This window comes from Haemaphysalis longicornis, unplaced genomic scaffold (genome assembly GCF_048455015.1).
Source record: "Haemaphysalis longicornis isolate Haplotype H1 unplaced genomic scaffold, Haemaphysalis longicornis Haplotype H1 scaffold_12, whole genome shotgun sequence".
NCBI classification, from domain to species: domain Eukaryota; kingdom Metazoa; phylum Arthropoda; class Arachnida; order Ixodida; family Ixodidae; genus Haemaphysalis; species Haemaphysalis longicornis.
In genome coordinates, this window is record NW_027526225.1 from 112,126,101 (window position 1) to 112,149,396 (window position 23,296).

At 46.2% G+C, this 23,296-nt stretch overlaps 1 protein-coding gene across 8 annotated transcripts in view; it reads right to left on the reverse strand.

Annotated features, from left to right (window-relative positions):
• Positions 1-572: 572 nt before the first annotated feature.
• Positions 573-23,296, reverse strand: part of LOC144163271 (uncharacterized) — a 94,474-nt gene continuing 71,750 nt past the window's right edge. For 6 of the 8 annotated variants that reach the window (XM_077694158.1, XM_077694156.1, XM_077694155.1 and 3 more), the window contains 7 exons: positions 22,177-22,327; positions 19,361-19,466; positions 17,021-17,167; positions 15,586-15,787; positions 13,828-14,627; positions 4,045-4,181; positions 573-2,084 (listed from right to left, as the gene is read on the reverse strand). In XM_077694158.1, the coding sequence (XP_077550284.1) occupies positions 1,871-2,084; positions 4,045-4,181; positions 13,828-14,627; positions 15,586-15,787; positions 17,021-17,167; positions 19,361-19,466; positions 22,177-22,327 (1,757 nt within the window). In that variant the 3' untranslated portion in view covers positions 573-1,870. Of the gene's footprint in view, positions 2,085-4,044; positions 4,182-6,452; positions 10,210-11,006; positions 11,130-13,827; positions 14,628-15,585; positions 15,788-17,020; positions 17,168-19,360; positions 19,467-22,176; positions 22,328-23,296 lie in introns of those variants that run through there. The other 2 variants (XM_077694157.1, XM_077694159.1) reach the window with 2 other exon arrangements.

Below are 23,296 nucleotides of genomic sequence, written 5' to 3' on the forward strand. Positions count from 1 at the left end.
CTCCATCAGAAAAGCGGGAACTGCGACCTCGTGCTCAGAAGCGCAACGCCTTAGCCACTGAGCCACCGCGGCGGGTCAAGTTTGTTCGTAGTGGCATAGTCAATCAGTGGTAGGGTTTGCATACTTGACTGCATCGAGACTCCAGGTAAAGATTCAAAATGTTCTTCCCAATTAATAAAGGCAATTGGACAATAACAGTGTAAATGTGCATTTCCCGGCTCGTAGCACTGTCGACAAAAGTTCCGTTGGCAGTCGGTACTTTACTTTCCACCTCACTGTTATGAAACTGAAGTCTAGCTCTAATACAACCTGCAGTTTATTTAACCTAAGAAGGGTGCAGAGACCAAAAACCTTTTTAAAACAAGTTGCACCGATTCTGTAGGGACATTATCTGCAGATTATTCAAATCTTGACTGCAGACATGCATGCAAGTTATACTTTTGGCAGATAAGTACTTATTTTCCTCATATTTGATGCTTTGACATTCCTACAAAATGCCCCTAGCTGTGCCTTTTACACAGGAATTACAGGCCAAACAGGCAGCTACAATTTAAAGTGACAGACTGCAAACGTGAGACAAGACAACACTTTATTGACACTGACTACACCAGGGTTTTTTTTTTATATATTTACAACCTCAAAGCATTCAAACAACAAAAAGTTATATTCAGGAGTATGTTCAGATCATTGCAACACAAGGCTAAAGAGAAATCAGCGAAAGCCACAGAGTAGCAAAAGGAGTGGCAAATAAAATTTAGTAGAGTTGAGCTTACCACATAAATACACATTGGACACTTTGTTCATTGAATAATATACAAGCATAAAGCAACTCAACCTCCTAGCACAAACTATGCAGTGCTGCACATTTGTTGCCAAGACAGAAGCAAAATGGCTAGGAGGGTAGCTCGAAATAGGCCACTAAATAGCTTTTCTTCCAGGCTGCCCTTGGTAAACTAAAAGTGCTCCACATTTTGCAGGCAAGGACACCAGAAAGCACACGGGCGAGCTATGCAAAGAGTTGAACGCTATTTGGGATGAAGCTCAAATGCGCAACTACTATGTAGTCGTGTTAGTGTCACAAAGGGAGGAAAAAAGATTGCACAGGGCACGCTCTAAAAAAAAAAAAAAAAAGAGCAGCACAACTATTGCAAGTTTTGCAACAGAACTCAAATTTTTTAAAACAAGCCACGAAGGTAAAAAATCTTGCCAGAAAAGCCAACAGCCAACGTCAGGGGAACAGAATACTGCAGGATCAAGAAAAACCCATGTCTCAAAGTAAGGCTCAAAACAACTCTTAACCACAATACAGAAAAAAAAAACAGTCTAGATTGCACAGTGCCTGCACCTGAACGTGACTGCACGCAGAGAGAGAAAAAAAAAGTGCACCAGAGCTAGAGGACGCTATAGTTTCACAAAAGATAAACGCTAATTAAAAGGCCTCCAGAAAGTGAGACCAGGCATGCTCTTAATTGCTCAGGTGTGGCACTACACTCAACTGTGTGCTATGCTCCTCTCTCACAGCCGCCAGGTAATGCTTACAAATCAGGACGCCAAAATGCACCGGCGGTACACGCATTGACTACTAAATACAGCTCAGCGATTCACCACTCTCTTTGCAAACATGCTCTTATGAGTGGGAGACAACTCCAGGTTTGTTCTTAGTGTTCCTCCGGCCCAACTACCGCTTCGCCTTTGCAAGCACGACTTGATTTGCCTCGTAAAATAAAACAGCGAGTGTTCGAACAGCGTGAGGGAAAGGGTACCACCTTGGGGGGCTCCGGAACGTATGTTACATTGAGCATGCCGAGAGGTGCAGGGTTAGGGCAGGGGCAGAGTGAAGTGGCGGCGACAGTGATGCACGCGGGCGGGACTACGCTATGACCGGCTGGTCCATGATGCCCATGTGGTTGTTGTCCCGGTCACCGTTGGTGTATTCCTCGTTGCTCTCGCGGGAAGCAGGCGATGCGGACCTGGACCATTTTTCGCGACCAAAGCCCTCATCGTAGTTGCCTTTGGCTATGAAAAATTGCTTGAAGTGAGGTCCGCAGAACAGCTTCCCTCCGCTGATGGTGTAGCCCTCCAGCCTGCATAGTGAAAAGGGTGGAACTTTCTTGTGAGAAACTCATTCATGACATTTCATGTATGGACCTAACGGTGTAATCAGCAATTCAGAAGACACTTGGCTGCATGGAGAGACAGCAAGAGTATCTTCAACAAATGGGGAATGATAAAATGCTCAGTCAGATGAGAATTCACCATCCAAGGTAGAAATTGAGATCTTACCGTATTTACTCGCATAATGATCACACTCGCGTAATGATCGCACCCCTGAAGTTTGTAATCACAAAGTTCCATTTTTTTTCATTTTCCGTGCAATGAACACACCCTGAACAAGCCACAGCAATTTGTCTCATGTGTGCCAAGTCTAGCTGATGATGGTCATGCATACCTCTGTTTCCTTCCCTTTCAAAGAGGACATGGCTAGGTTATTGCAGCAAACTTGCTGATATTAGCGATATGGGCAAGCGTGCATTCTATACTGATGAGGAAGAAACTAAATGCACATACTGTACTCACAAGACAAAGAATAACGCGCTCAGCTTGCTGCGTCGGCAGCCATGTCTGTTTTGATGTCCCGCACTGTGATAGAGGCAGCCACTTATTGGTTGAACTTGTCACCTCGCACCAAACTTGTTCCAGCGCGTTCCGTATTTCATGAAAACACTGCATTTTGCCTCACTTTGAAAAGTAGCTGGCAGTGGTGTGCAGAGTTTTTATTGTGTTTTCATTTGTGATTTTTATGTTCAGAAGGCCTATCGTAAAAATTTTGACCCACAACTTGCCTGCGTTTTCTGCGCTCAAAAATGTTTCGCAAAAAATTTACCCCGCGTAATGAACACACCCCTAAATCTGCTTCAACGTTTTTGAAAAAAAAAAAAAAGTGTGATCATTACACGAGTAAATACGGTATACCTCAATGCTACAGATGAGCTGTGGGGAACACCACAGTCGAAGGCTGCCAATTAGTTTGGGCCGTCTGGGCATCTTTAACATGCTCTAATACCTGACACAGACATTTGCATGTCCCACATTCTGGATTAATTTTGTCATGTCCCACATTCTGGATTAATGGAGGACTCTGGATTAATTTTGACCCCCTGGGGATCCTTTACATGCACCGAAATCTTGTACACGTTTTTGCTTTAAGCCTCCCTCAGAAAAGTGGCTGCCACGGCGGGAATCAAACTCGTGTCATCATGCCGTGCAGCACACCGCCTTAGCCACTGAGCCACCGCAGTGGGTATTGTCTCATCTAGTACTGTTCCTTTTTCGAGATTTTCAAGCAGCCGTTTTGACACAAGGGGAGCCTGCTTTCACGCATGTGCAGTGCGTCCAGAGATCTTAGCTTTTCAGTTGACCGACTGTCCAACTGGAAAATGCACTTGCTTTAGGGAAAAAGCCCCTTAGGGGCTGGGGCTGTCTGCTTCTCATGTATCATGTCATCGTCTGTGTAGTAACGGTATTAAATGCATGGACGCGGTTTCCAATGCCTCGCGCTAGAATGCTTCATGCTTCAAGCATTCATGCTTCATGCCTCTACCACCCATCGGTTTCATCTCCGTGGGCAAAAATGCCAAGGCTCCAAAATACATTTTTACACGGCACGCTTCGCCCCTCGCCAGGTTTCATGTTAGTAGGGATGGCACAGGATTTTTTGACAGGACACCATCAGTGGCACTAAGAATGATTGATTGTAGGGTTTAACGCGCCGACGCAACGCAGGCGATGAGGCGCGCCGTAGTGGAGGGCTCCGGATTAATTTTGACCACATGGGGATCTTTATCGTGCGCCGAAATCTCGTACACACAGGCGTTTTTGCTTTTCGCCTCCATCAGAAAAGCGGCCGCCGCGGCCGGGAATCGAACCCGCGACCTCGTGCTCAGCAGCGCAACGCCTTAGCCACTGAGCCACCGCGGCGGGTTCAGTGGCACTAAGAAAGCTTTCGCATTCGTAATGGACACGAAGGGGAGTCTTGCTACTCACCTCAGGTTACAACTGCAATGGCTGCAGCGAAAGCAGTTCTTGTGCATCCGCAGTCCGCTCACCTCCATTCGCTCCATGGGGTAGAGTTTCTTGTTACATATCGCGCACGCCTCAGAATTCGGGGTCCCCGGAAACTCCTGCAAGCACACAACCGCACCAGCCACACAGCCTTGAGCTCCAAGAAGGTCCTGGCACTGACACAAGGGAAGAGACTAGGCCTGGGTGTCAGATAGAAAATTTGGCCCAATTAATGGGCAGGCTTTAATTGGATATGAAGAAAATAGTAAAATGCATTACATTTTTTATATGTGCTTTTGCTGTCACATGGCCAACATGGTCAAGTTGAAGTGATTCCAGACATCCATAGTGAATTCGCACGGTGCCAAGGCCAAGAAATGTAACTTTTTCAGTATCAGCAGCCTTCTAGGGCTGTTCACAGACATTCCAGATGAGGTACCATAAAAACCCGCGTATAATACGAGGTTTTTTCCAAATTTGTATTATATGTGGATAAAGTTTTCAGCCGAAAATTTGCACTTTCGATTTCGGTTTCAGCGGAGGGTGTGGCATCTTGCGGTGGCATTAGCTGGCTGCTGCTGCTTCTCTTAGCCGGCGCCATTTTAATTGTTTCGACCACGCGAAGGATCGGCACGTTCACCGCAACTCTATCACGATGTCGGGTGCACGAAGGCAGTATTCAGCTGCAATTAAAAGAAAAGTTATTTTATGTGCAGAGACCATCAGCAATTGCGCCGCAGGACGGCAGTTCGGCGTCACCGAAGGCAGCATTCGCGGGTGGAGATAGCAACTGGTGCTCGACTGGATAAAGTCTGTGTGGTGTCGGGACTCGGCGGCCTGGAGCACTGTTGCGGGTTCCCGTCAGTGCTCATGTTGGATGCCTTTCGCTGCCACCTGGCCGATTCTGTGAAGAAGTTGTTGCGCGAACCCCGCACCAAACTCATTGTCATTCCAGGAGGAATGACATCCCAGCTGCAACGGCCAGACGTTTGCATCAACAAGCCTTTCAAAGACTGCATCAGGTCCTGCTACCAAGAGTGGATGAGATCAGGAGACGTGTAAGCGACAGCTACCGGATGGCTGACGCGGGCTACTCTAGCAGTGCTTTGTGGCTGGATCGCGGATGCGTGGGCCAGCATCCCAGAGGAGCTCGTCAGTCGCTCTTTTAAGAAATGCGGCATCTCGAACGCCCTTGACGGCACTGAGGACCCCTTTCTGTGGGAAGACATTTCCGACAAGGCGACTTCAGGAGACAGTGGCAGCGAACCTAACGATGACTGTACGGACGTCGGGAGAAAGTGCCAGCGAAAACTGACAATGACTGAACGGTAACTGCAGTGAAAATAAACGTTTTCTGTGCTCTTTACCTCGCATTATATGTGGATGAAAACTTTCCCGATTTTGCTGTCCCCGAATTACACCTCGTATTATACGCGGGTACGTATTATACGCGGGTTTTTACGGTAAGCTGATCATCACACTTGTGCCGTACAGTTATCACCGTGCTTGTTGTCATTCCCTATTTCTCGAACCAGGAATATTGGCACTCATCCATGTCCTATACTTACTTGCAGGGGGCACTGATCAGTCTAAAATTATGTCCTCTAGCCAACACCAAAGCGGTGCCAGTGCCCATTCACCAATTTTTGTGCATTGTATAGGCCCTTGTATTTGCATTAAAATGGCCCTTCTCCTATGTGTTGAGTACCACCTTGTTTTCATCTGTCATCTATAAGCATCGATTGATTAGGGGGGTTTAACATGGCGATGGTATACATTCGGTGAGGAGTGCCATAGTGTAGGGCTTTAGATTAATTTTGACCACCTGGGGATCTATAACAGGCGCCAAAATCTTAAACACACGAACATACTTGCATCGTTTCTTGTCACGACACATGACCGGTTGCGTAACCACAAGTATGACAGACGTGATGGCAAGTATGATTGATTGCAGGGTTTATCGTGCCGACGCAACGCAGGCGCTAAGGCGCGCCGTAGTGGAGGGCTCCAGATTAGTTTTGACCACCTGGGGATCTTCAACGTGCATCGAAATCTCTTGCACACTGGCGTTTTTGCCTTTTGCCTCCATCAGGAAAGCGGCCGCCGCGGCTGGGAATTGAACCCGCGACCTCATGCTCAGCAGCCAACGCCTTAGCCACTGTGCTACCGCGGCGGGTTAGGCAAGTATGATGACATATACAGAATTTCAACATGGCACTCTTGGTTCACGTACGCATGTCATCAACTGATAAAGTGGTGAAAAGATTGTGGTGAAAAGTCTAAAGGATTTATCAATTACTTGGTAGGTTCATCGATCAATCGCCATCCTCTAGAAAAGACATACGGGCTCCCTCACTCGTGCCAATCAAAGCGAGCACGGGACAACGAAGTAGAAGCATTGATTTTATTTCTTTCCTATTGACAGGATACAGAGTAGATTCTGCTGCATTGAGATGTCACACAAACCGCCAGTTTCAGCTTTCGACAGTAGACTGGGGGACACGGAAGCATTCAACCAAGATATACTTGCCACAGGTTCGTAACACAATGAAACACTTGGTAAAAAGAAAAACTGCCAAGAGTTGTAAACCCAAGCACATAAGATCAGTTGGCCAACATGAGGTCAGCACCATAACTTGCACATTACGGCAAGTACAAGTTGCTAATATTCATATAAAAGAAAAACAGCTAACGAAAAACCGTTGCAACAAATATACACATTCAAGAAAAGGTTAGTCCTTAAACTCGTCCAAAATGAAACAATGATTACAAAAGTGAGGGTTAAAGCACCTGCGAAACATTAAAGGGCGGGTTCCTCACGAGTTCTTTGGCAGGGGAGGATTGATTTAATAAGTACCAGACTTTCAAATAAAGTGGCTTCTTTGATGCATTTTGCATGGTGCTGGAGAGAGATCTAGTTGCCACTTAAAAAACAAATGACCCACACACGCTTCATTCACACGGGCAGAAAAAAACTGTGGAAAACGAGAAAACTTGATACACATTTTTCACTCCCAAAAAACTTTCAAGCAATTTTAGATAAGGAAAAGGATTGAAAATGTGGTATTTTAGGACTTGAGGTCTGCTCTGCTTTTAACAGAACCCCAGACACAAACATAGCACAGTAGCATTCCCACTCAACTAATGAAATTATCTCTGAAATGCCAGGAGGCACAATCTGAGCTGTCGCAGAGATGGCAGCGAAACCTAGAACATTCAGATAGGATCTCCAACTTTTGCTGTCGAGATGTGATCTATTGTAGCAAACAACAATGAAGACGCTAGTTTTACACACTTAAAGGGCCCCTGAGATGGGGGTTTTTGGGGGGTCGATGGCATCTAAGCACAACGGCTATTTCTTGAACTAATCGTGAAGTAATAGTGCGCTCTTAATTTAATCAATTTTTTACGAGCGTAAAATCATCAGAAAGCTACAAAACACATCTGTGTGTGTGTGCATATACACAGTCGCACATATTTGTTTTATACCGGAGTGTAAAGCACTTGCACACCGGGCCAAACCGGGCTTGACGCTCCTCCGTTCTCGACGGAAGGATACAGTGAGCGCAGGAGCAACGACGCTTGCAGCCAGCGTGATCGCTCAGCGCTCCGTGTCTGGTGTTAGAGTATCATCAGTTTTCTTTGCATTTGCTTTCTTGGACGCTGTACCAGAAAGGATTCTTTGCACCGTCTGTGTTTCGAGCGTAGCCTTGACGTTGTTTCAGTTACGAAGTGGTAACGAACGGCGCGCCAAGGGAGCGCCGCGCCGACAACGAAGGCGGAGCTCCGCACGCAGCGCTTGGACGACGCCGGGCACTGCTCGTGATCACGAGGCGCACACTCAAGTGCACTCACGTGGGCTGAATAAATCAGTTCAAGCCCAAACGCTGTCGCAGCTGATTCTCTGCAGCGGTCGCGACAAGGGCAAGAGCATGTGCACCCCGTAACGACAACTCCAGCCAAAGAGTTTCATTTCATTGCTTCCCATCAAGTCATGATCGCAGGAAAGTGTGGCTTGCTGCACCGGCCTTCTGAATGAACCTGTTGCCTAGTGTCCTTAGCGCGCTTTACCGTTTACCGTGCTAAATGAAGCAAGAGTAGCCGTTTGCCGCTGAAAACGAAAGGATTGCACTCTGCGGTTTCTGCATTCCGGCTTACCGGCTCCGCCAAGTAGCGACATCTGGCGAATTTGTCTCGAAGCAAATGACACAAAGGTTTGTCGCCCAGAACTGTTCGCTTACGCTTGAAATAGCTTGAATTTTGGGCGTTTTAGATTGAACTCTCACAATACAATAATTTTCTTTTAAAAGAGCCGTATACTTCTGCTGTAGAGCTTAAAAAATAGAAAACATGACGTTGACGCCGCCATCTAGTGGAAACAATCACGACCAAGTATTGCATTAACCAGAATTCACGAGCCGCTAAATATTTCGATATAAAAGGAGTAAGATATATTGTAATGATTCCGCAGTTACCTATATTACCTTGCCTAACACGATTTTAAAAGCATAAAAGAGCTATGGTAGTTCATAAAGGCATCTGAACCATTGGAAGCGTGTGAGGATGGAGTAGGGGCAGAGATTTTGCTCGCTCATTCTGAAAAAAATTGTCATTTATCGTGCTCCTGATCATCATTTAGCAAGAATGTAGTAAACAACATCAACTAAGATTGTTTGCATGAAGCGCCGAGCATTTGCTGTGCCGTAAAGTTCCGGAAGAATGCCCGCTCAAATTTAAGTACAGTGATATCAAGTGAAAAAATACAAGATGGGCGAACTTTCGGGTCAAGCGAGGAAAAGACGAATAAGTGACCGCATTTACACATGAAGAGATGATTCGGGTTTGTTTTGTTCACTCATCGGCGCTAAAGCATGGATTTTACGGGGTGGGCGCGTCTTTCAGTAAATTGAATATTTCACCCGTAAAAGGGGGTGGGCGATGTTTTGGGAGAGGGCGTTCACTCCAAACTTTCCGGTAATCTAATCAAGACGCGAGCGTACATTTCGCCAGCGCAGGGTGCTCGCTACTACAGTCCCTAGAAATTCTAGCCTCTGTATCGCTATGTAGCGACGGTAAAAATAAGTTACCGTTCACGGAAACTCACGCGCTTGCAAGGTCGATTTCTGCAATCACCTGTATCTCCTGCTCAAAGCCCATAAGGAATGAAAAGGTAGCTTAAAAAAAAAAGGGGGGGGGGGGGGGCGGCGGCGGCGTTGTCTCATGTGCAACCCACTCGCTGAAGTAACCATGGTAACGGCGACGCTGTAAACTAACGACCGCTGCCGTCAAAAATCGCGAACATACCGGCGGCCAACCATGAAATGGGTGCTTCGCCTCGGACGAGGTCGAACTATGTCGTCATCGCAAGCCTCCGAGCCAACAAATAGTTCTGTCTCGTCGGGGTAACAACTTTTGTTAGCGCGAGCGAATATGCTTGCTATTTTTGGGCTTGTTTCTACAAGAACTATAGAGTAGTTTTCCGGCACAAACAAAAACACTTTGAAATCCATCTCAGGGCCCCTTTAAATATTAATGCTGTCACAGCAGACATCCTTTACAACTTAGCAAAATGTTGAACAGAGCACAAGACCTGTAATAAATTATATTTGAAACTAAATTCTGTACTGAGCCTTAGGAAGGAAAAAACACATTTGAAAACTTTGCACCGCTACGCACCGAAGCTCCTGAACAGCCATTCTGAACACAAGACTCAGCTCGTCCCTGGCTGCTGCTGTGCACAAGTAAAACGCACGTAAAGCAAACAGCTGGCACAGACGCAAAAGGCCGCGTTATTGGACTAGCCTCTCGGAACACAAAATGGCAAAAACCAGAGCACACTTTTGACGACAGACTCTTTTTACACTTGCAGATACAACAACAAAAGATGACACCACCTTCCTGGCGCACAGAAGTGCAGAGCACTTGTGACGGGCCAAACCAGTGCCGCCATCGGGGCACTATGTACACAGGGCGACAAAACTGCGGCAATATCGGAGCGGCGAGAGGCGGCTTGTAGGGCGGTCACACGGATATGCTTCCTTGGTAAATGTTCGCAAGAGATGCACCCTTCGTCAGAATGGGGGCGACGTTGTCCCCCCAATGTGGAACGTAGGGGCCGCACTGCAGTCGGCCCTGGCAGGTCAGTTACTGAAACAAAACAGACATTACAATTCGGGTTAAACAAAGCCACTTTCCGGGTTATACGAAACTTGCGAGGCATGGAAACTTCAGAAGGAAGCTGGTGAATTAGGTGTGCTAGGAAACGAAGATGGGCCATTATCACCACCAAAAAGCAATTCCCACACTCTAGGCAGTCAGCTTTAATACCCAATTTGACACAATGATTTAGTTGTAAATAGGTCCATAGTGGTAAATAGACCTGAAAATTGGTTAAGTTTATTTTAAACTGAAGCAGAAAAAAAGGCCTGAAAAATTACAACATTGCTTCCCTCTGAGGGAAGTCACGGGCTAATATGCAGATGTTTTTGGCAGTGCCTTCAATTAAGACAAATTTTTCTAAGATTGTGAAAAATGCAATGAAATTTAGCTTTACTGGGCCAAATTCTCGGAAGACCGCTTCCTGTCTCATTTTCCTACATTAGCTGTTTGTGGGAGCACTGACAAGTGCCACCCAACTTGAAGTCATTTAGAACCACACGGCTGTGGCGGATGGCATTGCACTCGGGGGGACTTTTTATTTCCATTGTTTGGTCAAAACCAAATAAATACCATATCAGCCCTGCATGCACAAGAGCCTGGACCGCCACCAAGTGATGAATCACATGTGCCAACACCCATGCGGCAGAGCACGAGCTGCTAATACCTTACAAGCTAGTGTCGAAGTAGTTTGTTGCTACCGGCCAATCGTCATGCAAGCCTAGCTGCCATTGTTAGTGGCAATGTAGTTTGCATGCCAGTAGTGCAGGAAGAACCAAGGTACTCACCAATTAGCTTTCGCTCTGTCTCTCGCATGGTCAATTAGTGCACAACTGCACATCTTCCACACCATGCAGCAAAGCAGGGGGCAAACGCATTCGCGAATGTAAAGCGGGGGAAGGGTCGAGCTCCTGCGAAAGCACCGGAGCGGTGTTCACACGCGGTGGCAAGCAACAAACTCGCAACGTTCGAAACTGTGCAGTTACGTGAATAGCGACACCATGAGGTAGCTTGAACGAAACACCCGCAGCCAGTTTTCGTTCACCAGCTGTACTGTACGGATAACTGGCTCCCCTGTGCTGCCACCTGAGGCAAGAAACGATTCGGCATTAATTCCTTTCTGCGCTTGCAGTCTCCCATTTCAGTGCGGTTAAGGGGCGACACTGGTCTTAAAACTACAAGTAAGAGGAGCAGTTTTTTGATGCACAGTGTTGAATTAATCTTACAGCTCATTAAACTTGAGCAGCACCAGTGGCAAGGAACCATTCCGAATGCCCAGTCGAAACACCCAAGCTTAATGAGCTGTAAAATGAGTTCCAAGCGGTGCATCAAAAAACTGCTTCGATTATTGCATTCACGAGGGTTCATAGTATTGTAAAATGTAAAGATGAGTGTGATGAGCAACACTTGTCTATTGTTTGAGCAAAAATTGCTAATTATCTCTAAACATTGTGATAGCTAACTAACGAACTGAAAAAAAATAACGGCATATTCGAAATCAGTGGGGAAAAAGCAACAAGACTGATAAGTTTCACAAAGTTTACTTGAACACTTGAAGGAAGTTCTTTTAAGACCAGTGACCCCCCCTTCATTTGGGAGCTGCAACTTTCACGGTTTGCTTCAAGTTGGAGCAAGACAAGTTGTGTGTACACTCGAGAGAGATTCCAAGTGACCAACTTGACCAACTTGCTCTGCATTGCTTGAAAATGGAAAGCTGAGTTTTATTCAACTCTTTTGTATGCTGTGATTACAGTCCAGGATGTTAGCAAACATTTCCAGCAATCATATAGTGCAATGCAAGACTTAAACTTACTTTTATTCTGGCTGTAATGTTAGTAAAGTTCTGACTAAGCAAATTGCACCACCTCAACCGATTGATCAGCAAGCACTTGACTGCACAGCACCGACAGTTTCATTACCTAACAGAAATGAACAGGTCACGTTTTCATAGAGGGTGGTAACCATTCAGATTTTAAGCCCCTAATATTTTATTCAATTTCCTAGAGGTGCAGTACCAGCAGAACACCACTCCAAAGAAGCCAATTTTGGGGAAAATCTGAGAAATAAATTACCCAATACTGCACTGATAATTTCGATGCGACAAGCCGAACCACGTTTGTTCCTGGTTAGGTGACAAAATACGAATGACCAATCTGGTTCTACTATAAAGTCAAGCTAGGAGCCATTCTAGGAGCCAGTAATCCTGTCCTAAAACATTTCCCTGATGCCACTAAGCCTAAGCACAGAAGGAGGAAGCTGCCTCCCGAAGCAAGTCACTTGAGCGAGCGAGTGACCTTATTTGTGTGCAATACGTAAAGATGAAGTACTAGCAACAAGGCTTCCACATGCTTGCTGCTCACAAGTGGCAAGTGCATTAGTGCAGACAGCTCCTAGGTCTGATATGCCATCACTAATAGACAGCAGTGTACTCTCCTCGCAAAAAAAGTACGCTTAACCCAGCTTAGTATCCTTACACTGTTGTTGCATGTACACATTACAGAACTGCATTTCCATAAGCAAAAGGTATCTTAGTCAGCCGAGAGGGAAGCTGCAAGAGGACAGTGTAGACTAAAGCAGTAGGAGTATTGACACGAAATTTTCGTTACTTTCCTTTCTTCGTGTCTATGGGTGCCTACCAGCCCAGTAATCATAGAATGGCAGATCAGATTGTCGACCGCAGCATAAATAATTATTTACAGCCTCATTTGTTTGCGTCAGTTAAGGTTTCAACGAAACTAACACCAAGGCAGCCACCATGACAGGATGGCAGTTTTGAGGGCACTTCTCGTCGCGCCCAACTGCCAGTCTGAACGCACGTGCTAGAGCTAGTGAGCGTGTCCAGACCATCTGGTTGCATGCGCCCGGGCAGCGCGACATGTGTCCCAAAACTAACCTGATACACAAGGTGGAACAGCGTGCACCAACAGCAGCGAGCACCTAGGCTAGGCAATGGGAGCCCTGACGTTGGCAGTTTGGGGTGAGGCGCATGGTAAAATGCCCCACGCATCATGCCGATGTTTATGTCAAATGGGTGTCCACTGTAAATGTTCTCATATGTGAAAAAATTAAAACTGGCTTAAAATAAGTTATACTGAACGGTTACTGCTGAAACTTCCTGGGAGATAACTACGCAAGAAGGTTCCTTTGTATAGGGAGATCTCAGTTAAATTTCGTGTCAGTACTGATCACCCGTGTCAAACTGCTTGCAGGTAGCACTTATCACGAAAGCAGTGAATTTTAAGACTGATTTTGCGAGGCTATGTGCAATAAACTGGGTATCCTGCCACAGAACACAAATTTCAGTACTTCTTGAGAGCACCATTTGGTAATGTGAAATAAATTTCAGGAAATTGTCAGTGAATCATCAAAAACAAGCAAGAATCAAAGTCTCGTCAAGTCTAAAGTCATAATTGCTCAAGTGTTACCTTACTTAGTGAAGTACACTAGGCAGACCACATCAAAATCAATGCTTGAGACAACAACAAAAAAGAAAGAAAGACAGCTAGAAGTGAGCGGACAAAACGGGCATCCAAGCCATTCAAAAACATTCCAGCATGGTGCACAAGTGACACCACACAGAAGGCAACCACTAGACCTTGGTCAACTCACCACAAATCTGTTGACCTTGGGCTTGGGCCGCTCCGTCTCCCGGCGCTCCGACTCGTCTCGGATGGCTTCGAACTTGGCCCTCAGGTTCTTGGCGGTGTCCGCCATGGGCAGGCACTCGTCCTCTCCATTCTCCTCGTTCCGCCGCATCTCGCGGGCCACGCGCTCGGCGTCCCAGTTTTCAAAGCGTGCGCGCATGCTCTTGGCGCGGTCCGCCTCCACGACGACGTTGTCCTCGACGCGGTACGAGCATTGCACGACATCCGGGTCCCGTTGAATCTCAGGCGAGTCCTCGTGCGCATCCTCCCGCGTGTACTCGCGTGGAGGAGTGATCCTCTTGAGCGGCTTCGGCCCCTGCGGAAGCTCCTCGCGGTTCGCGTTGACCTCGAGCTCGCGGAACCGCTCGCGCATGCGCCGTGCAGTGTCAGTCACGACGACCTCTTCGACTGGATCGGCGGCGCGGACGACGTTGGGGTCGCGCTGCACTTGGAACTCCGGGGAGGGTTCCTTGCCCGTGTCTCGGGGCGGGGTCATCTCGAAGCGCTTCCGCTCCTTCTGCTGCTCCTTGAAGTTCTCGAAGAACTTGAAGCGCTCCGAGACTTCCGTGGTCTCCACCTCGACGTCCCGCACAGGGTCGCTCGACCGCACCACGTCGCCCGGAGACACTGCGCCGGTTGGGGGCCGTGGAACACTCCAGCGGTTGCTAGGGGAGCGGGCCAGGGATGCTGCCGGGGCCCCGGAGGACTGCCGGGCCACCTCAGCGTCAAGCTGTTTGAAAATGTTCTTGGCCTCATGGGCGATCCCTGCAGGAGAGGAGAGAGAGATCCCTCATCATCACTGGCAGACAGCAGACTGCTAACCAGTACCAGTCTTGGGAAGTAATTGGTTACTAGTAACGCGTTACCAGTAGCTAGTTAATTTTATCAGTAACTTGTAACTAACTAGTTACTTCTGAGTTTGAGGAACTTGTAACTATATCACCGTTACTTTTTTACTCAGTAACTAACGGGAAATACCATTACAGTTACTTCCTCGTTTATAGAAAATTATCCAACAGCAACAGTCATTAAAGGCGACGTACAATTCACACTTTCCTTTTTTTTTTTTGGGGGGGGGGGGGGGGTTCTTTCTCCCATGCTCTTCCCCTTTTACTTTCCACAGCACGGCTCCCCTCAGAGTTAAGGAAAGGACGTCACCAGGAAGATTATCTTGCCTGCAGAAAATGGAGATTGCTTTTTAAGGTGATTTCTTAAATTAATCGGCGCCTGGCAGGTCGACTTTCTGGCAGTTGGACCTCCGAAAAGGAGGAGCTCTGGGATGGCAACTTCTCGAAACAACTCGTCCTAAGTGACAAGGAGTTTTGCAAATAAATTTCTTGACAGCAAGGGTGCGTTAACACAAAAGTTGACTCAACAAAATGAGGCATGAAGATTGTTGGTGTTGCACTTGAATGCACCCCTTTTTCAGGCCCCCTTTGTCCAGGGTTTTGCAACGTGCAATTTTGACAACCTGCACACCCTCGTACATTTGATTAAATAAACTCATCTGGTATTTGATAGTTGTGGAAAAGTAACGACGTTACTCTCTTAAAGCAACTAACTATAACAAGTTGCTTTTTAAGCTGTAACTAACTGTAACAGAGTTACTTTTTTGGAATAGGTAACTGTAACTAACACTTTTTGCTGGTAACGTGCCCATGACTGACCAGTACCAATAATAGAGTTCCGCTGTGCAATTGAAGTGGACGGCCCCCGAGCTCACCAGTCTCGTTGAAAACACTGAGGTCCTCCTCCTTCTCGCGCTGGAGGCGCTCAATCTTCTCGGCCTCGGTCTCCTGGGTCACAACACCGGCCTCGAACTTCTCCTTGATGGAGGTGGCACGGGCCTCCTGGCCTTCCACACTGATCTGCTCGGCTCGCCCGGCCTGGATACGGTTGGCGTCCTCCACGGCCTTCTGGTACACCTGCGGGGGGTCGTGGGTCGTCCGCCATTTAACGTCCGTCCATGCGGTGCGGTTAAGGCATCTAGGATTAACTTCCTCAGCTCCTGCTTCCATATCGTTAGCACCCCATATCGTTAACGATTATGTCTCGTAAAATATTTGAACACGTCGCTTCTCACTTGGCAGGTTTTCTTGAATCATTCTCATTTTTTACACCTGAGCAACACAGCTTTCGAAAATTATTTTCGTGTGAAACACAGTTGGTAGCCTTCACGAATGACCTCCATTCAGTAATTGATAACGGTTCCGGGGCTGATTGCGTATTTATAGATTTTTTATAAGGCATTCGATAAAGTGCCCCCCAGCCTGCTTCTTCACAAACTAAGCCAACTGAATATAGACCCTAATGCTCTTAAGTGGATTAAATGTTTTCTAACAGACTGCTCTCAATTGGTTCATGTTGATGGATTTAACTTTCCAACTCTTCCTGTCAGTTAAGGCATCCCACAAAGTTCAGTTGGGTCCGTTGCTTTTTCCTGTATATATTATCTGCCCAACGATCTGACTTGTAAAACTTTTTGCAGATGACTGTTATTTACCACGAAATAAAAAATACGACGTTTCTTTGCTTAACAGGATCTTGACGCTGTCAATAATGGGTGCTCAACTTAGCATACGATACTTAATATTAATAAATATACAGTAATGCAGTTCTCACGCCAATGTAACTTCCACCCTTCCTCTTACACCATAAGCAGCTCCCCATTGCTACCGGTGTCTTATAAATACCTCGGGGTTATCTTAACAGCAGACCTTAGTTTGAATATGCACGTCCCTTCTAATAAAACCAAGCATTCAGTTAGCATTCAATATAACAGGAGACATTTTTCCTCAGCCCCCGCTTCGGTTAAATTGTTCCTGTATAAATCACTTGTTCGTTCAAAACTAACACGGGACTTCAGTATGGGATCCACACAATAAATCGCTAATAAATGCACTTGAAGCAATTCAGAACCAAGCATCGAGTTTTACAGCCGTTTATCAAGCATAACAAATGAAAACAACTCTCTTGAACCACTCGCACTCCACAGGAAAATATCGCGCATGTGCCTTTTCTTTAAAATCTGTAAATTGAATGCCACCCTTAGAACAGCTCGCCTCTATCAGAAAAGCGGCAGCCGCGGCCGGGAATCAAACCCGCGTCCTCGTGCTCAGGGAAAATTTGATGCTGGTTTCACCCGTCATGACACTCACCTGTCGCATAGACTCCGAGCGGCCAAGGCACATTTTCTTGCGCAGCTTGGCCAGTTCCTCTTTGGTTTCTTCCGTCCTCTCCTGGTGGCTGTTTACTGTGCCGGTCTCCCATTGGCTCTTGAGAGAAGACAGCCCTTCGTACACCACCTGGGCACATGGCACAAAGGCATGAGACTTTACACAATACACTGCGATACCTGTCAGAAAGAAACCAAACACTCCGCGTACTGTGATCCGGCCGGAAACGTTATGTCTCTGCTCTGACAAGTAGCACTGGTGTGCCACAAAAAGTTTTAAAATGGCCATCACAAAAGGTATTCCCACAAACAAAAACTGGTTTTGTGCTAGTATTGCTAAACAAACGGGCAAGTGCCGTCTGTTTGTGTTATGAAAGAGACCATAAAATGCAAGCAAAGGAAAGATAACTCAACACTACATCAGCTTCACCACCCTTCAATATTCATTCTTTTACTCATGCAGCGAGCCTGTCATCACTTTCTGACTCCTTGCCAATCGCAAGACAGTGTGGCAAATGCGGCTTAATGAAAAGTAGTGCGTACCTGAGAAGCTGAAGAATACTGTGTACGCTAAATGATTGCCAAGTTAATATAAAATGAATTAAAACAAAATTAACTTTGGGAGAGTTAAGAACAACTGCAGTTTAAGTCCACATCTAATTCCTGTATGAATAACTGAAGAGAGGTTATGCATACAAGTATTTTTAAGAAAAAAAAAAGCAGTGGTAGAATGCAGATGTTACCAAGCTGGCACTCAGTAGGTCGTTTGATCACGAATTTAGAATCTTCATGTTCTCTCCACCTCAGCACAATGAAACAAACAGCACCTAACAAGCTAGGTTGTGTTCATAGGAGGTGCGCCTGCTTCAGTAATGCTGCATGGCATAGCAGACTTCTCAAAAACTTTCATTTCAAGTCAATAAAACTTTCCTTGATTGGCAACAATGTGAACACACCAAAAAGAATATAGCTCCAAAAGAGCTTAATTGCTGCGTAACTGCAGCACTCGTATACTTGGACAATCTGCCAAGCTCGAACAGAAAAACCTTTTGATTGATTAAGGGGTTTGACATGCCGATGCTACACAGGCGAAGAGGCGCGCCGTAGTGGAGGGCTCCGGATTAATTTTTAACCACCTGGGGATCTTTAAGGTATGCCGAAATCTTGAACACACAAGCGTTTTCGCTTTTCACCTCCATCAGAAAAGCAGCCACTGAAGCCGGGAATAGAACCCGTGACCTCGGGCTCAGCAGCACGCTGCTGTATACACCTGTAACGTGGCAGATCTAATTCCATTTAGAGCAAATGTCATTCGCTCTAAATGTCATTAATTCTGCGCTAAAGTAGAATACCAATGACATTTAGCGGCTAGCTGAGGTTCGAGAGCTCATTCTGCAGCCAAATGGGTAGCTTCGACGGCAAGGGCATGTCACTAAGGAAGAAAGTTCAGTAATAAACCAAGAAATACTGTTTCTAAAAACTGTCAGTAAACTATCCTTCATTTTATACTTCATGCTGTTTTTCAAATAAGGAAAGACAAACAAGTACTAACAAAAAAGAAAATCTTGTTCCCAATGCGCGTGTTACCCCTAACACGAATTCTTTGCCGACTTATCTCTGCTTGTGGTGTTTGCTGATGTCACCTAAAGCGGTGTTTTTTATTTTACGTTTGAGAAATCCTTGTTATGTTTTAAAAAATGTTATGTATGGAAAAATTCTAGATGCACTTGAAATACAATTTTGCAGTTTTGCAAGCCCACTAACAGTCACCGCTATCACTATCATATGACATTTGTTTTGCCGTGTCGACCCACACAGCCAAACCGAATGTCCTTAACAGCTAATGACTTTGAATGACATTAGATGTGCCATCTGACCGGGGTGCGTATTTCTAAAGGCTTCGCTGCACAGAGCACCCACGTGGCATGTTGGTTAGCGCGATGCAGAAAGGTTATGAAATGTCATTGGCTGCGCCTCAAACCTAAAGCGACCTAAAACATACTAAATCACTATTATTAGGAAAAACAATGTGTAGATATGCGTTTCAAAAAAAATGTATTTTTAAAAATTAAAAAAGAACCGGTAGGCAGTAAAAAATAAGACACCACCAGTGTCGGTACTCAGTACTTTACATCGAGGCCACACAGCCTGAACAGTGGGCTGCCTTTAGCAGGCGCTCAAAAGAATAGCGCACACAGTGGCATCACACATGTCACGTGGGTGCTCTGTGCAGCGAAGCGTGTGGAAAGACGCGACCGGGGTATTAGCCACTGAGCCAGCACGGCAGCGAAAAAAACCATTTTCAAGGATTCGACTTGCCCACCTTCTCCTTCGCCCTCGTTTCCTTGACGACTGAGGACTCTTCGTCATCACTCTCTGCGGATGAGTGGGCATCTCCATTCCGGTCTCCAGCAGCTACGGACTGGTACCTGGGTGCACACAAACGTAGCGCGTCAAGCTTGTCCAGAGTTTTGTCTCGGCCAATTTTTTCATGCCTGCAGTACATAATTATGAATGTACTCGAATTTGCCCACTACCCTAGTTGCAGCTCCTTTTTACTCAGCTATCTAAAGGCACAACCATGTTATACTCAGGTGCAACTTCAGAGCTGTGCCTCATCACCGCAGCCGGATGTTACTCTGCGCAGCACAAGTAGAGCGTTACTGGGGATATTGTGAACATGGCATGAGCCGTTTCAGGGATTTATTGGACTTTATATGCTTACAAACGGCTGCAGTGGCGGCACATAAGCTGCGCAAGAAAAGGCACGCATTCATAGCAATCTCCTTTCAAAATGCGCATGTCCATTGACATGTACTGTTAGAAGCATTCAAACTGCTTCTCTGACACCCTCGAGACAGTGACAGCTGGCTTGCCTGGGATGCTCGTCTTTCCAGCCAGTGGACATCATCATCATCAGCCTGGTTGTGTCCGCTGCCGGACAAAGGCCTCCTAAAGATCTCCAGCCATGCCTATTGAGTGCTAGCCGAGTCCACCCTTTCCGACCAAACTTTCGTAGCTCAACCCTCCATCAAGTCTTTGGCCAAACCGTATCGGCAGCCACAGCTGGTCCATCTGTTTCCCCTCACGTGCATGACGTGACCCGCCCGTGCCCGTTTTTCTTAGCTTAAGAGGGACTCGCGTGTTAGCATCCCTATGGGACTGGCTACTTCATGACCCATGGGCTTAACGGGGCCATGGAGACAAGATGCAAGATTGGTTCGGTCAAAAGATTGCCTCGTGAGAATCATGCCGACACCACTTTAAATGTAAACTTCGCTCAAATAAGCTGTATAATTAGAAAAAAGGGATTGGCCATGCGACCCACTAGCTCATTTCCCGTTTGCCTTAACTATATCACTGTGCGTGTGCTGTGTGCGCGAACCTGCGTCGGTCAGTTCGTGTGTGCTTATGTGTGTTTGTAGCGTCTGTATGAGTTTTTGTGTCATCGATTCCTTTCCCTTTTGCACCTCTCATTCATGTGGAGTAGCAAGCCAAGCTCGCTGCCAGGCCGACTTCTCTTCATTCATTAAAGGCATTCCTCCTCCTCCTCCTTCCCGCAACAGAACTTATGATGCCATACCAGATAGCCCTACGACTGGCAGAGGGCGGCAAAAGCAAACACAAATTAGGCAGAGCTTATAAGTTTGTCGAACAAGCTATTTGCACTTAAATTTAGGGCACATTTTTTTATACCAGTACAAATGCTGCGACAAACAGTGGAAGTTACGAAAGCACACGTAAACATAGGAGTACTGATGCGTACTGCTATTGGTACTGCGCGCACTTGTGCTTCGATTAAATGCACGGCACTGTAGGGCTTTGGGGTTGTCTCAGACAACACTGGCCGGTTGGCATACGCGACGGTGTCTAACGTGACCATATTTGCCAAGAGAACACGATGTTTCATGATACGATTATTTTCTACCTTAAAAACAAGCCAGGTACAAATACGGCCAAAACCAAAGCAAAGACAGAAAGCGCCCTGTTGTGGTATGGTGGTGCCATCTAGGTTGACTAACGGTAAACAAGGTTTCGCAGCACACTAGGTTTAGCTTGAAGGCCTGCTCTTGTGTTGTCATTGCAGACATCATGAAAACACACGATTTGGCGGGAGAATAAAAATTTTAAGCTTAAAGTGATTAATTTCGCAGTGAATAAAGCATCGTTTGCTTCTGGACAAGCACTGGGGGCACTATAGAACACGAAATCTTTCAAATAATGCAAACTTGTATTTTGTCTTCACGGCCCCTTTAAAAAACCATCGTGCACTAGTTAAAAAAGTTTTGCAGATCCATGACAATGCTCCAAATGGCCTGGTTTGCTTATTTCGGAAATATGTTACTTCGGTACTGAAATAAAAAAATAAAACTCTCGCATGGAAGACTGCTAGCGCCAGCTAATGAAGACTAAATTAACTAAAATGCATTTCTGGTTTATTTTTCACTTTAGTGAAGATGTGCAATATTCTAAAAAGCAAAGCTAGGCCGTTAGCATTTTGCTGGATTTATAAAACGTTATATTGGCACTCGATGCTTTTTAAGACTGTGGGTAATGAATTAGTGAGTACCATAGGAACGTGATCAAATGAGTACCCCGTACTTTGAGCTGGAATGTCTTCCCCACCAGTTTGTTCTCTAGTCCAGTGGACAATGTGCTCCGAATGTGGTAAATTGTGAACGTTGGTGCATAATGAAGCCATTGTAATGGATAACTGCTTAGTTCGTTCATCATACTTTGTAATCATTATCAAAATTCAACTTAGGCTGCAAGCATGGACAGGGGGGGTAGAAGCTAATCTTTCGAGGAGTGAGTCTGTACGAAAGATCTATGCAGTCATGATTGCATTACCGAAAATTCTGGGAGTACCATAGTTTTTTAGTAACATGATGGATTGCAAGCAATTATTACGCTAGCCAGAGTTTTATTCTTATGACATCACAGCTATCTTGGAAGCTACCCTGAACCCCAGGGTTTCTTTCCCACATTTAAATGAGTGCTAACATGGGCACTGTCCTGTATTTGAGGGAGTACGGACCAAATCAAGCCAATCCTGATAAGGCTTTCTGTCCGTGCTCCCAACATCTTTGAGGACAATATTGAATAAATATGATTTGATTAGATTTGATTTGAACTCACTTCTCTAGCCTCTGAAGGAGACTCTCCGATCGGCCCAGGGCAGACCTGTCGGCAACCGATGGCGTCGACTCTTGAGGAGACTCGAAGCGCTGCCTGATGTTTCCGAGGTCCAGGCTGAGGTTCTGGAGGCCGTCATCAGTCTTTGTTTCACCTGGAAAGCATGAAACAAACACAGAACAGATGTTCATAGGTTGGCAGCTGACATTACACCTTTCAAGCGGCATTGACAAAAGGGCTGTCACAGACTATCTTGACAACCCCACCTTTCGTAGGGGCACAACACTGACAAAATGGACTTGTGCCACAAACAAGCAGTCAGAATTAAGTCAGATTTGTAGCCACTCTGATGATTATGCGCAAAATTACTAAGCGAATTCTGGCTGCGGCTGTCAGCCCGTAGGTCCCAGAGGAGCCTAGGGAAAGTCGTGAATTCCGCCATAAAAATCAAGTGGCATGAAAATAATGCCTGAGAATTTCTGTGCTGAACAGTGCTCTGAATTAAGCGCAAGAAATTCTGAAAAACGAAAAATGGTTCCTTTTTTCCCAGAATTTACATTTTGAAGACACGGCCTTATTTTATTTATATTTATTTATTACATGACAAAACATCAGATGGCACCACAATGTCTTTTTCCAGAAACGGCATGAAAAACAGACTACTGCAACATTTTATGCTATTTTAACAAAAAAGTGAAGGGGGAAGCGAGGGTTGCGCAGTGAGGGGGGTGGGGGGAGTGGAGGTGTCAAGCACTTTCCGGGAAGTGTGTATCCGGATACATGCATACAAATCGCCGCCTACAACTAATGACGCAGCACCACTAAGTACGGACAGTTTTCCCCATTCCTCGGTGCTAACGGCAGGAAGGGGAAAAAACAAAACATGAAATAAAGGTCACACGGCGCACGAGATTGCAGCGAGAGGTCGGCGGCGCCGTTAAAACTGGGCGAGTGCGCGTATCACACACACCGCAGCAGCAGCAGATGGGCGCGCTCGTCGAGCGATGCGCCACGGAGCCCCTCGCCGGAGCCCCCGCATAGCGACGCCGTGAGTCAGCGGCGCATTGAACACGTGCGCTGCCGTCACGACGAGGGCCCGTGTTTAGCGGCCACGCACTCCGAG